The 13,219-nt window shown below is 42.4% G+C and overlaps 1 protein-coding gene across 3 annotated transcripts; it reads left to right on the plus strand.

Annotated features, from left to right (window-relative positions):
• Window positions 1–6: 6 nt before the first annotated feature.
• Window positions 7–12,541, plus strand: CHAMP1 (chromosome alignment maintaining phosphoprotein 1). 3 transcript variants are annotated; one of them, XM_085320805.1, is made up of 2 exons: window positions 7–108; window positions 8,894–12,541. In XM_085320805.1, exon 2 carries the CDS (start codon window positions 8,957–8,959, stop codon window positions 11,759–11,761), a length of 2,805 nt encoding a protein of 934 aa, XP_085176931.1. In that variant the 5' UTR covers window positions 7–108; window positions 8,894–8,956; the 3' UTR covers window positions 11,762–12,541. The 3 variants fall into 3 exon arrangements, with proteins under 3 accessions (XP_085176931.1, XP_085176932.1, XP_085176933.1); XM_085320806.1 differs by lacking the exon at window positions 7–108 and adding an exon at window positions 471–651; XM_085320807.1 differs by lacking the exon at window positions 7–108 and adding an exon at window positions 7,005–7,087.
• The last annotated feature ends 678 nt before the right edge of the window (window positions 12,542–13,219 follow it).

Raw genomic sequence — 13,219 nt, forward strand, 5'->3', positions numbered from 1 at the left:
CCGCCAGCGCTCCCGGCCCGGCCTGCCGCCGTCACCGCCATTGGGGGGGGTGCGCCGAGCCCCTCCCCCGGCCCGGCGCCCGGCGGCCATCGAGGAGGTGCCTCAACGGTGAGTACGGGCCGGGGAGGCGGGAGCGGGGGGAATCCCTCTCCCCGCCACAAGCGCACGCATACACCGGCCGGCCGGCCGGGGCCTGGCGAGCGCCGCTCCCCTCCCCCTGGGCACCGGGCCTGGGCCTTCCCCTCGTCCAGCCCCCGCCGGGGCGGGCGCGGGGGCGTCGCGGGGGGTGCCGTGGAGTGGGGGGAGCGGGCGGCCGTTGCGCGCGCGGGGGGGGGTGAGGGGGCGGCGGTTGCGGGCGGCGGTTGGTGCCGGCGCTGCGTGTGTGGCGCGGGGGAACAAAACAGGCGAGGCGTAAGTGGCGGCTCCGTGCGTGGGGAAGGAGGGAGGGAGGAGGGGAGGCGGCTGGGGAAAATACCCGGAGCTCGGCCGTACGGGAATGAATGGGCGAGTTGCGTGACTCCCTGCCGGTGCGAGCTGCCCGGGCGAGGGAAGCGCCGCGAGGGCCGGGGAGGAGGGTGAAGCTGGCATCTGCGAGAAATCCTCTGCCCAAGCCCCCCGAAGGGAAAGTTAAAGAAGCGGAAAGAGAAGCAGGTGAGGCACGCTGTGAACTCCGCTTTCCTGGCGGTGAAGTGTTGCGAGAAGCCTTGGGCGAGGGGCGGGGAGGGGGGGGAATAGTTTTGCACGGGACATTGCTGTTGCGAGACTGTCCATTTCACTCGTGAYGGAAGTAACTGCGGAGCATTGTATCATCCCTGAGATCAGTGAGAGGGATGCAAACTAAACGGTCAACAAAAGCCCCTCGATTGCAGCCTTGCATTATTAGAGTGGGCTGAAGCAAGTCTAAGGCTAGTGCCGTTTTAGAGCTGATTTCTGAAATAAAGGAGACTCATTTTCATTATCTGCACTCACTTTTTGGAGCCTAGGGAAGGGCTGGTAGCAGTAGCCTGGAGTAGCTGACTGGTGCAGGTGTTAGGAGGATTTGATACTTGGGACTTCAAAGTGGAGTTGCATTAGTTGATGAGATAACAATTCAGCACTGTTAAAGGGGTAGTTGGAAGCTTGAGTTGAGTTTTTTTTCAAATTGAGGGTATCTAGACTTTGGATTTCATTTTTCTCTTCAGTAAGTTATCTTTGAACCTAAYTTACTTGAAACTGGTTTGCTTTCAGAATAATTTAAATAGAGTTCTTGGCCTGATGTTAGCAATAAAAGTGAACTGAAATAGTATTAAATCATAGGTCATGACTGGATTGTGCACTGTGGTTGGTCCAGTAGCTCTTTATTAGCTCAAGTTCAGCACTGCATAAGTATGGTTTCCAGAGCCATTTTGCAAAGCTGTCTATGTACTATTGTGAAGTTAGAGCTAAAAAGCCCTATCGGAAGTATGTGGAATTTTTTTTTTTCTACCCTGAACCTGACATAGATATGGTGACATTACTTTGTAGTATAAACCATTGTTATATCTTATATTAAAAACTGATCTTGCTGTGTGGCTTGTCATTCTCTTAGAGAAGATGGAAATCTTGCAGGCTAGCTGGACTGCTGTCTCCTTCATATTTCTAAGTCATCTGCATCTGGGCCAAGTATTGCCACTTTTCAGCTTTCCTCTGACTTGAATCTTTCCTGGAAACATGGAAATGCATAAAACAGCTGCCTCACGCCTGGATCTCGTGCTCAACATTTCCTCATAGTACATCTTGCAGTCTCAGTTACTGATTAGGTCAAGGGTTTCGTACCTTTTTTAGGCATGTAATTTTAAAGACATGGTTCAGCAGTCTCTGCTGATGGAGCTTTGCACATATAGCCAGGCTGGCAGTTGTCAGTTCAGCTGTGAGTATGCAGTCAGATTCCTCTGGACGCTGCTGGATTAACAAAAGCAGAGTAGTGTGGTTCTTGTCTGCAGTGGGTTCACAATGCATTGCAACTCACCCATTCTCTGCTAGTTGCACTGTGAAGTGCCAGCCCTACAGCATTGTAGGGATGTTTATGTGCAGCTTTCTTTGGGAGCTAAACCTCTCTTTCTTTTGTCAGCCACAATACAAGGACGTAGCTTCAAGAGAAGCTTCAAGAGAATCATTGCCATCAGGTTGCCATTTGCTTTTTGACACTGCAAGAGCAACATATAATTTTCCATTTTGCTTAAATAGAACAATAATCCTGCTAGTAGTCATAAAAGCAATGGTGCAGCTGTATCTAGCCTTCTTGTGCTAAAAACAAATTTTACTGTTTACCATGGACCATGTTCAGGGACAAGGGGTAGTATGACTGAATTGTTTGTCTACCAAAAACTTTCAGAGCTTATGAAAATGAACAGCCCATCTGTCTTGTGCAGTGACTGTGCTTGTGAGAGAAGAGTTTTGATACCTGGCACTCTGTACAGGTGGGAGGATTATTGTTGGAAGGAGAACATTCCTAGAAGTACATGCTGACATCATCCCTCACTTGATGTAGATAATGGCCAATAGATTGATGTCATGAACTCAGTAGGAAGTTGCTGGAAACCTCTACTTCCCACTGCTATGTCRCCTGTCATTGCATGATTGGACAGATGGCAGCACAGCGTAGGATAGCCATCACTTTTAAGCCTCAGCACGCATTACCTGTGGACATAGGGAATTGCAGGAAATAAAGGAGTTCCTTCCTGAGGGCTTTTCCAGCTGTGCTGGCATCGTTGATGTGTTGCATATCTTCATTCTCTGCTTATGTCTCACCAGACTTGATTCTGTATCAAGAGGAAAAAGGAGATTATAGATCCTTCTGCCAGAGAGAACCAGGACAGTCAGATTTTGAAAGATGATATGACGGGCTACTTGTTGCTGAATTCTGAAATTGCGCATGTCATATTAAAAACAACTCATATTTTTCTGTGGCAATCTAGATCTGTAACTTGAGTCCTTTGTTTCCCTCTGGCACTGCCTCAGAGGTCTCAGAAATAACAACCACTGCTTATCCTCTGTAGAGGTGCAAGAATTTATTAAACAGTGCAAAACTAAGTATAGAATATGTTTATTAAAAATAATCTGAAACGGTTAATAGATAGATGTGTAACTAAGAAATTGGAATGGGATTGAAAAGTGGAGGTATCACGTTATGTGCCAGAGTCACTTTGTTGTGTCATTCCATACCTGCATTCTTGCTGATATGTAATATTTCCAGCAAATTTTTTGAGAGGCTGTAGGAAGTGTGGCTAGTTCTTCAGGGGGATGGATGATGGGATGCAGAAGGTAGGAACAGTCTCTGAAAAGAGATAATTACTAGTTGGGTAGATATCAGAAGGTCTATCTGCTATGTGCATTAGCTTGGGCAACTTCTGTTGCTCAGTCTAACTTGAGCTCATCAGAGATTGGTGATACTGTTTGATTGCACTCTGTGGTTGCTCTGTGATAAATGTAACCAACTTCAGAACTGCATACGTTCTATTTGAACTCTCTTATTGCTTCTGACTTCTTGGGTACTTTTCTTTCCCCCAGGTCATGGCCTCAGCCTCACAGATGCTGAATGCAAGCAGGAAAAGTAGGGATTATTGTTCTTTCCTCAGATATGGGTCCTTATTACCAATCCATTTTCGCTGCCTTTTTTATGGTTATGGCCAAACTACAATGTAGGAGACAGAATCTGGTAAGGATCTTTGTGCATGTGGAAAGAAGTGAAGGTAATAGGAATCATTGCAGGTTCTAGAAGTGTGAAAGAAGAGGAATGGTGAGAGCTGAGTGATGGAGCACCAGCTGAGACTGGTGGTACCACTTCTGAGATCTCTCCAAGCAGCTCTTACGTTGATTGGTGGGCACTGACCTTGAGGTCAGCAAAAATCTTTAGTCAAGCTAAGAGAGGCGTTTGTGCTGAGGCTGTTTGGTTTGATTTGATACTTGTGAGTGTAGTGAGCTTGTAGACAAAAGCACTTACCTCTTCAGGTTCAATAGAAATCCTTATGTCTCGGGAAAAGTCTGAATGCATCTTGGCTGCTGTATATGAAAGTTTAGTATTGCAAACTCCAGAATCTTAGTGGAGGTTTCCTATGTGACAAGTACTTAGTCTGGAAGAGGAGACAAGATGTAGAGACAGGAGACACAAATGCTAGGCTTCAAACCGCTGCTTCAATTACACTGTATTTTCAGAATAGATGGTTGCTTCTATTTGGGTATAGCTGTATTTGTTTTCTCAATATTGCAGCCATGAAAAGCTAGGAAAGTTGGACAGGGTACAGAAACACTGATTAAGGAATCGAGTTCATCTGTGTAGTGTTAATGTGACTTGAAACAGCTATAGTCACTGGGACAGGGCAAATCCTGTAACTAAGGGTTTTGATGGGAGCAATAYTAAATCACCCTGTTTACAAAACAGGTAAGACCTGGCAGAATGTCCAGGAAAAGCGAAGAGACCTGGGGTTTATGAAACAGTTGTCTGTACCTGGACTGCTGGCAGCGTGGTTTGTCAATTCTAGGTGTCTTCAGCAGGCTTGAAAGATGTTCTAGTTTGTCTCCCTTCCCCTGTTTCACAGGGGACCTGTCTCCAATGATAGCTTGATCTTTATCCTGAAAATCTTGATTTTCCTTGAAAAAGGTTAATTGCCCTCAGAAAAGGCACCCATAAAATCAAAACTGTTTGGGTTTAGCATTTGGTCAAGTTATTAGTTAGCAAAAGGACAGCCTTACCCATTTTATAGCACCAGTTATTTTCTTTATCGTTTATATGGGTCTGACTTAGAGCAGTACAGGGATACCCTTTAGTGTCTACAATGAAGAAGGAACATAGTTGATCCTGTTGAGCTTTTCCAAAAAGGACCTGCTTAGCACAGATTACGTCACAGTTCGTGCAGGTCCAAAGTTGTGGGAACCCAGTTACTGAGCAGAAGGTTTCTAGCCTAGCTGGCTCTGCTGGCTTGGACCTGTCTAGAAAGCAATAACATGCTGTTCTTCAAACTTCTGCTCAATTAGGCAAGGAAGGATCTGAGGAAGGGTCCAGTGCAAGGCAAGTTCTGATGCAAGAGTTCAAGATAAAAAGAAATATGAATCAAGCAGTTACCTGTGTGATAAGCCTGAGTATAGAAGAGGAGAGTAATGAGAAGTATGTAGAGACAAAGGCATTTTAATATAAAGTAAGAAGGTAACATGAGGGATTGACAATAAAATCTTATAGACCAACTGTTCAAATACGTGTCAAGTGAATGAACAAAATTTAAATTTTGTTCCTTCAAAAGTGTTTCAAAAAATTTAAATTGATAGCATGAATTAAGAGTGGTTCAGCACTGTGCAGCTTCATTTTTGTTCTTGGAATGAATACTCTAGAATGAGATTTACTGTTCCAATGTGTCATGGCCTAAAATACTATGGTACTTAAAAGATGTCATGCTCTGTAGTATGCTTAAATTCAGTAGTGATTTCAGCAGAAAGTGCAGTTTCTTCAGTGACTGCCAGCTTTAGTGTGCTGAAGATACAAAATCAAAAGCAACAAGTAATGGCTGTATAAGGGAAAGTACCCAGAACTCTTGAATGTTATTTCTTAAGCCAAAAGCTTGAATGTCAGCCTTTGAACATCTTCTGGAGATACAAAAGTATCTGTGTTTCCAGAAATACCTTCTGGTGACAAAGCCTATGGGCAGCTTTGTTGGTTTGTAGAAAGGAGTTAAGGACCTGATTTTTCTCACTTTTGTATTTGTCAAAAAAATGGAAGTTTCCACTGTAAAATAGGATATAGGTAGGGCTAAATAAAAGGAAAGGATGGAAGGTTGGATCAAGTGTAGGGAGAGGAGTGAATAACAGAAAACCCCTGAAAGGGCAAGAGCAAGGTGTTGTGTAAAGAGGAGGAAACAATGAAGAGTGGGAGATATTTTTGCYTAGTAATTTTTGTCATAAGTTGTGATAAATTCAGTTTGGAAAAGCCTTTTTTTTTGGTTCTTTAGGGAAAAGAAAGAATTGAGTAGAGAATTCAGGATTGCAACCAATTTTGGAAGTGGTAAAATCTCTTCTGGTTCTGAAAAGGTGATACTATAGTATGCCCTTACTGTGTTATGCTGTGATTTGGTTAAAATGGATTCTTTTTCTTTGTSTCTTACGGTTAGTTCACAATTCTTGGTTTTGAAAATCAAATTTCTCCCCTGCCTGCCCCTAAATACTCAAACCAGAACMCAAATTTTAACACTAAGGGCTTTTATGTCTTCTGGAGTGTAGGGCATCTACAAAGGCTTGCTTTGGGTTTTTCAGTGCAAGTTCCTCGTTCTTGCAGAGGTGTAGGTCACTGAGGTCCTAAATAGGTCCTGTTGCTTTATTTTGTTTTGATCCTTTCCTGAGATACAAAGTTTTTTTGTAAGATGTTGAGAAGTGTTTTGTGATTCACACTGAATATGGTATGGATTACACTTTGGTGCATCTTTTGCAAGTAAATGTATAGAATCACAATTTGTAAGGTTGGAAGGGACCTCTAGAGATCATCTAGTCCAACCTCCCTGCTCAGCAGGGTCACCTAGAGCATGTTAGACAGGATCACATCCAGGCGAGTTTTGAATGTCTCCAGAGAAAGAGATTCCACAGCATCTCTGGGCAACCTGTTCCAGTGCTCCGTCACTCTCACAGGGAAGAAATTCCCCCTCATATTCAGGCAGAACTTCCTGTGCTTCAGTTTCTGCCCATTGCCTCTTGTCCTGTCACACAGGGCAACTGAAAAGAGTTTGTCCCCATCCCCTTGACACCCTCCCTTCAGGTACTTGTAAACATTGATMAGATCCCCCCTCAGCCTTCTCTTCCCCAGGCTGAAGAGGCCCAGCTCTCGCAGTTGTTCCTCACAGGGCAGGTGCTCCAGCCCTCTGATCATCTTTGTAGCCCTACGCTGGACTCTCTGCAGTAGCTCCATGTCTCTCTTGTCCTGGGGAGCCCAGAACTGGACACAGTGCTCCAGATGAGGCCTCACCAGGGCTGAGTAGAGGGGCAGGATCACCTCCCTCGACCTGCTGGCAACACTCTTCCTAATGCACCCCCGGAGACCRTTGGCCTTCCTGGCCACAAGGGCACATTGCTGGCTCATGGTCAACTAGAGGTAGGAGACTGCAATGTAGGATCAAAAGATCCTTCCAGTTCTGTATTTGTAGAACAGTGCAGTTGCTTCTCAGATATCAGTGTGTGTGTGTAGACAGTATACAGTTGGATGTTGTTCTTTTTACGTATATGTAAAGGAGGATTCTTCAAGCTCTGTCCGTGGTTCCATCATGCTTTCTGATTGGAGCTGCACCCATTTCTTTGAAAATCTACCTGTTCCTGTGGCATAATGTAAAATGCATACGTATTGTGTGTGCARAAAAGTTGTTCCATGAGGAACTGAACTAATGAACCTTAATTTCTAATGGATTTGTGCTCTGTACTGTTCAGCCCATTTCCCTTTCCTGTTTCTTTTTGTATCCACATCACCCTTTAACAGCATTGCTMGTCTGCTTTCCTTCTCTTGCTGCTCCAATCCCAAAGCAACTTCCTTCTGTTCCTGATTTTCATGAAACTTGTAGAAATTCAATTTGAGACTGTATTGCTCAGTTCAGTTTGACTGGCATTCATGGTAGGGCAATGTGTTTGTGTAAGCCTCAATTTCCTAAGAAACCAGGGAAAAATACTTTTGGAATAGATTCATAAAACTTGTTTTGGATGCATATTTTTAGATTAGCTATTAGTCTAATGTATTTTTAGACAGGAAAAATAATGTTAAATTGACACAAAAACATTGACTGTAAGTTTGTTTTGAAAGTGTCCTATGAGACCCTCAAAATTAGCTTGATATCTTAAGAGTGACAGTTATGTAACAGCTGTTTAGTTTGAGTCTACAAGGAAAAAAAAATCAGCATTTTACATAAATGTTGAGAAATGTCTAAATATTCCTTTTTAGCATAGAGAGATGTCCCACATGTAGATGAAAATGGTTTACAAAATATGGTTAGATTTGGTTTTCTGTTTATTCTATTAATAAGTAACTCATATTGGAATTAATGGAATCTAGCCAGAGTGTTAAAAATTGTTTGCATTTCAGATGCAATGTTTTTTGGAGGTTTTATTATAGAATTTTTATTTTGGAAAAGCTTTCATCCCTCTGGGGTGAGACAAAAGAAAATATGCTTTGTATGCAGAGGGCTATCAACTACACAAAAACTGGATAAAATCACTGCTGTTTTTTGAAATAGTATTTTTGGTGTTTTTAGAGCAGCAGATAAAATTATGCAAGGGAAAATGTTTTCATAATGGATAGAGTCTTCATGAGCAGCAGCTTTTTTTTTGTGTATAATAATTAAGGCAAAGAAAATAGTGTTTAACAGAAGGTAACAGAGCCTAGTCTTCAGGATACTGTATTTCTCCTTAGAAAAATTTTATCTGGCTTTGTCAAAAATAGCTAATTTGTTTTGAAATTTTGTGATGAGRATGCATTTTTGAAATGGTTTTTATTTCAGTGGCAGTGTTTCAAAGTACTTTTTGATTTCAATGTAAATGCATATTGTAAGTAAAAATTTCTAATTTGGGAAGAAAGAACAACTGAGAATGCAAGTCATGTTTATCAAATGGAACATAAATTTAGCTATTCATTGCTTAAGTTCTTTTCTTACGGTTTGTTTGCAGATTTTTGCATTGCTCTAAAGGCCTACTGTTCCACACAAGCTTTGGTTTTCAGGCTTCACTGAAGTAAAATAACTTGCAAAATTTGGAGGCACCTGTATTTGAATTCTTTAATGAATGAGTTAGTACCATGCAAAAAATTGTTTTCTAAAATGGAGGGGGGAAAAAAGCACATCAAGTTCTTAAGAATGACAGAAGAGCTAAAATTAACATTGAGAAYTAACTGTACAGATTTTTTTGTCCTTTATTGCAGGAACTCTGAGGCTTGCTCTTTAAAAGGTGCTGTGCTGTGAAAACTGTTACACACCGTAGAAAAATGGACATGTTGCAGATACTGCGTAAAACCACAGAGCGCTTAGAATGTGATCACTGCAGTTTCAGAGGAACAGACTATGAAAATATACAGATTCATATGGGTACCATACACCCAGAGTATTGTGATGAAATGGATGCTGCTGGTTTAGGTAAACTCATATTTTATCAAAAAAGTGCAAAATTGTTTCACTGCCACAAATGTTTCTTTACCAGCAAGATGTATTGCAATGTATATTATCACATCACAGCACAACATGCAGCACCTGAGAAGTGGAATGAGGAGCAGAAGGAACAGGTAGAAAAAGAGTCAGATTCCTCCAAAAAAAGTGTCAGTCTGGAGCCACAGAAACCTTCCCTTTCCCCCGAGTCACGCAAACCTGCCCTTTCTCCTGAGCTCCCCAAATCTGAACCAGCTATTTCTCCCAAACTTCAAAAATCGTCCATRTCTGCAGAYSCAGAGAAGTCATSCCAGGCCATATCTGCAGACCCAGAGAAGTCAGCCCAGGCCATGTCCCCAGACCCAGAAAAGTCAGCCCACGCCGTGTCTCCAGATGCAGAGAAGTTAGTCTCTGCTGTCTCCCCAGACTCAGAGATGTCTGCCCAGACTGTGTCCCCGGACCCACAGAAGTCATCCCCTGCTGTGTCCCCAGACCCACAGAAGTCATCCCCTGCAGTATCCCCAGACCCACAGAAGCCAGCCCCTGCGGTATCCCCGGAGCCCCGTCGGCATTCCCCTGCAGTATCCCCGGAGCCCCGTCGGCATTCCCCTGCTGTGTCTCCGGAGCCCCGCAGATACTCTCCAGCTGTGTCTCCGGAGCCAAAGAAACCTACTCCAGCTGTATCCCCTGAGCCACGAAGGTATGCCCCAGCTGTGTCTCCTGAGCCCCGGAGGCATCCTTCTCAGATGCGTAGGCCTGCTCCTGCTGCTTCTCCTGAGACCCGGAGGCCTGCTCCTGCAGTTTCACCAGAATCATGGAGACCAGGTCCCACTGTTTCCCCTGAGCCTTGGAGATCTACACCTCATGAGATACAGAAATCTTCCACTGCTTCTCCCTGGGCTTCAAAATCTGCCATGTCAGTGTCCATGGAACCCCGGAGGTCTGCTCCTGAGCCCCGAAGGCCTGGCCCAGTTGTGTCGCCAGAGCCTAAGAGGCTTGTTTCTGACTCATGGAAATCTACTTCCTTTTCTGAATCTCAGAAGTCTACTCTTGTTTCTTCTGAGCCATGGAAACCCATCTCATCTGTTTACCCTGAAGGCTGGAAACCTGTTCTTTCCCCTGATACATGGAAGCATTCTCCCCCTGTTTCTCCTGAGCTTCGAAAGTCTAGTCACACTGTTTCCTCTGACAGTTGGAAGCCTTCTTTCTTTCCTGAGGTCCGTAAATCTGCTGCTTCAGTATCTCCCGAATCCTGGAAATTCTCTGAGTCCCGGAAATCTGTGTTTTTTTCTGAAAATCAGAAAGCCACCCCTGCTGCTTCCTCTGAGGTTCAGAAACGGGCCCACTTCCCTGAACCTCGGAAAAGAGCTCTATTTCCAGAGTCACGTAAATCTAATCCTACTGTTTCTGCTGATATCCAAAAACGTGCTGTCTTTTCTGAGCCCCAGAATCAGGTGTCTRCTTCTGTTGTTTCTACTGAAATCCAAAAACATGCCCAATTTTCTGAAGCCCAGAAGTCAGCTCCTGTTTCTCCTGAAGTCCAGAAGCATGCCCTATTTTCTGAAGCCCCAAAACATGCTCCCATTTCCCCTGAAGTTCAGGAACGTAGTTCCTTTCCAGAATCTCAGAAATCTGCTTCTCCTGAGATCCAGAAACATGCTCTCTTCACCGAGTCCCAGAAACCTACTCCTCCTATTTCTCCCGAGACCCCCAAACAAGCTCTTTTTACTGACTCTCAGAAACCTACTGTTTCTCCTGATGTTCAGAAACATGCTGTATTTTCTGAGATGCAGAAGTCCGCTGCTTCCTTATCCTCTGATGTCCAGAGACATACTGAACATGCTGTACCTGCTGAAATCCAGAAAAGCATCCTATTTTCTGAGTCTCACAAATCTGTTCCAGGTTTTTCTTCTGAGCCCCAGACACCTAGTGAGTCTGGTGAGAGTGACTTACTTTCTCACAGTTTAGATGATCAAAAACCACTGGATGATTTATTTTCACAGGAGGAACAATTAATATTAGCCAAAGAGTCACCAGAAGACATGTTATATTCATGCCCCAAAAAGAAGCCCAAGAAGGAAAACCAGGAAAACTCAGATTCTGAACTAAATAGCAGTGAGTGTGGAAAAACAGAGATGGACTCAATGGAGATAAAGGAGCAAGAATCCAACAGTGACCAAGAGCAATATGATATGGAGTCATCTGATTACGGCAGAGAGAGTAAAGTGGATGCAACTACTCCCATTCAGCCACAATGTGTGCTGCAGTTTACTGAAGAGAAAGAGGCTTTCATCTCGGAGGAAGAAATAGCAAAATATATGAAACGTGGCAAGGGAAAGTATTATTGCAAAATTTGTTGCTGTCGTGCGATGAAAAAAGGTGCTGTCTTGCATCATTTAGTTAACAAGCATAATGTTCAAAGCCCATACAAATGTAAAATATGTGGCAAGGCTTTTCTTTTGGAATCTCTTCTTAAAAATCATGTTGCTGCTCATGGTCAAAGTTTGTTGAAGTGTCCACGTTGTAATTTTGAATCAAATTTTCCCCGAGGCTTTAAGAAACATTTAACCCATTGCCAAAGCCGTCATAGTGATGATACAACTAAAAAACATTTGGACAGTCTTGAACCACTTGAAGAACAAATTTAATCTGTTTTTCTCTTATGATAGAAAATCTTAATTTACGGAAGTGTTCAGAAGTGTTGCTGTATGTTAACCAAGTAGTTTAGCTGATCTGACAAGTCAGAAGATGCATGGTTTATTGTACTATGTTTAACTTGTCTTATAGCTGTATTACTGAAATGATTTACTTTTCAAAAGTAATTTTAAATACATGTTCATGTCTCTGTATTACCCATCAGTAAAGTCATATTTTATTTTTCAGATGTACTATGTTTCTGAAACCAAAATGGATAAAAATTAGTTTTGTAAAGATTTGTAAAACATACAGGCAATTAAGGACCAGAGTGGCAAGCAAACTATATATTCCTGTGAAGACTGAACTTGATTTGTTAAATGTCTTATTTTTCAAAATGTTTTTATCCAACTCAAATGGAAATTCTCATCAAATTAAATGTGAATGAGCCAGGCKTGAGAAACTGCCAATCTTTCTGAAATAATTCTGCCCTAAGGTTGTAATTGAGTGTATAGCCATTTGTTGGAAATTTATTGCACTCAATTTTCTGGCTTACTTGTCTCAGATTTAGGAGCATCAAGGTACTTATTTTGTGATTCTGTACTTTGGCCATGTTTTAAGCATGTACTAATATACATTAAATTGATGGATTAACGTCAGACTATGTATAGTTCAACATTTTCTCTTGATAATTCGGATGTTTGTTATGTCAGAAAAAAACCCTAAATTTCTTGTATCTGGTGAAATGTTATGCTTTAATCTTTTAACAATAAAACCCCAAACCTGGGCATTGACCATTGTTCTTTTCTTCCAAATCGTGAGCAAAACCTTTAGTGTTCCATCAAGTCATAGTCTTTCAAATACTGTTGCGTAGCATTGTGCAACATAAAATAATTGTATAGTTCTGCTATAGATACTACAGCTTCTTAGTCATCAGCATATGAAAGCTAGGTTAGTCTAAATTYTGTCTATTTCAGAAAAACATATTAGACACAAATGAGGAAAACATGGAAAACTGGAATGTGTACATTGTTATTTAGCTTTTTTGTTATTTAAGTATTAGCTGTTCAAAAAAATTAAGTGTTTCATAATTCAGCAGGAGCATGGATTTTATGTGGAGGTAGTACAAGGGAAGGCTTGTTCTCTTCAGGGCTAAATTAAGTCTACACTTAAACTGTTGGCTTAGAATATGAATGTGATGATGTAAAAAAGCTCCTTCAAACTGGGAAATTTTCAGAATTAAGATCCAGCCTTGGAGTTGCAGATTGATTTAGTTGAAGCCTGGATCTAATATCTTTTGTGCTTTCAAGAGGAATTCTGGAATAAAGGGATAAAACTTTTGAAGCACTTGCATGCCTTCTCCGTGCTACCTACTAAGACCAAGCTTTCTTGCATGGTACTCTTAGGACTAAAACCACTCTATGCTGTTCTAACTCCAGTGCCACTTACTAGAATTTGCTTGTGTGCTTTTT

This window comes from Rhea americana, unplaced genomic scaffold (genome assembly GCF_003343005.1).
Source record: "Rhea americana isolate MKP2758 unplaced genomic scaffold, rheAme1 scaffold_66, whole genome shotgun sequence".
Lineage (NCBI taxonomy): Eukaryota > Metazoa > Chordata > Aves > Rheiformes > Rheidae > Rhea > Rhea americana.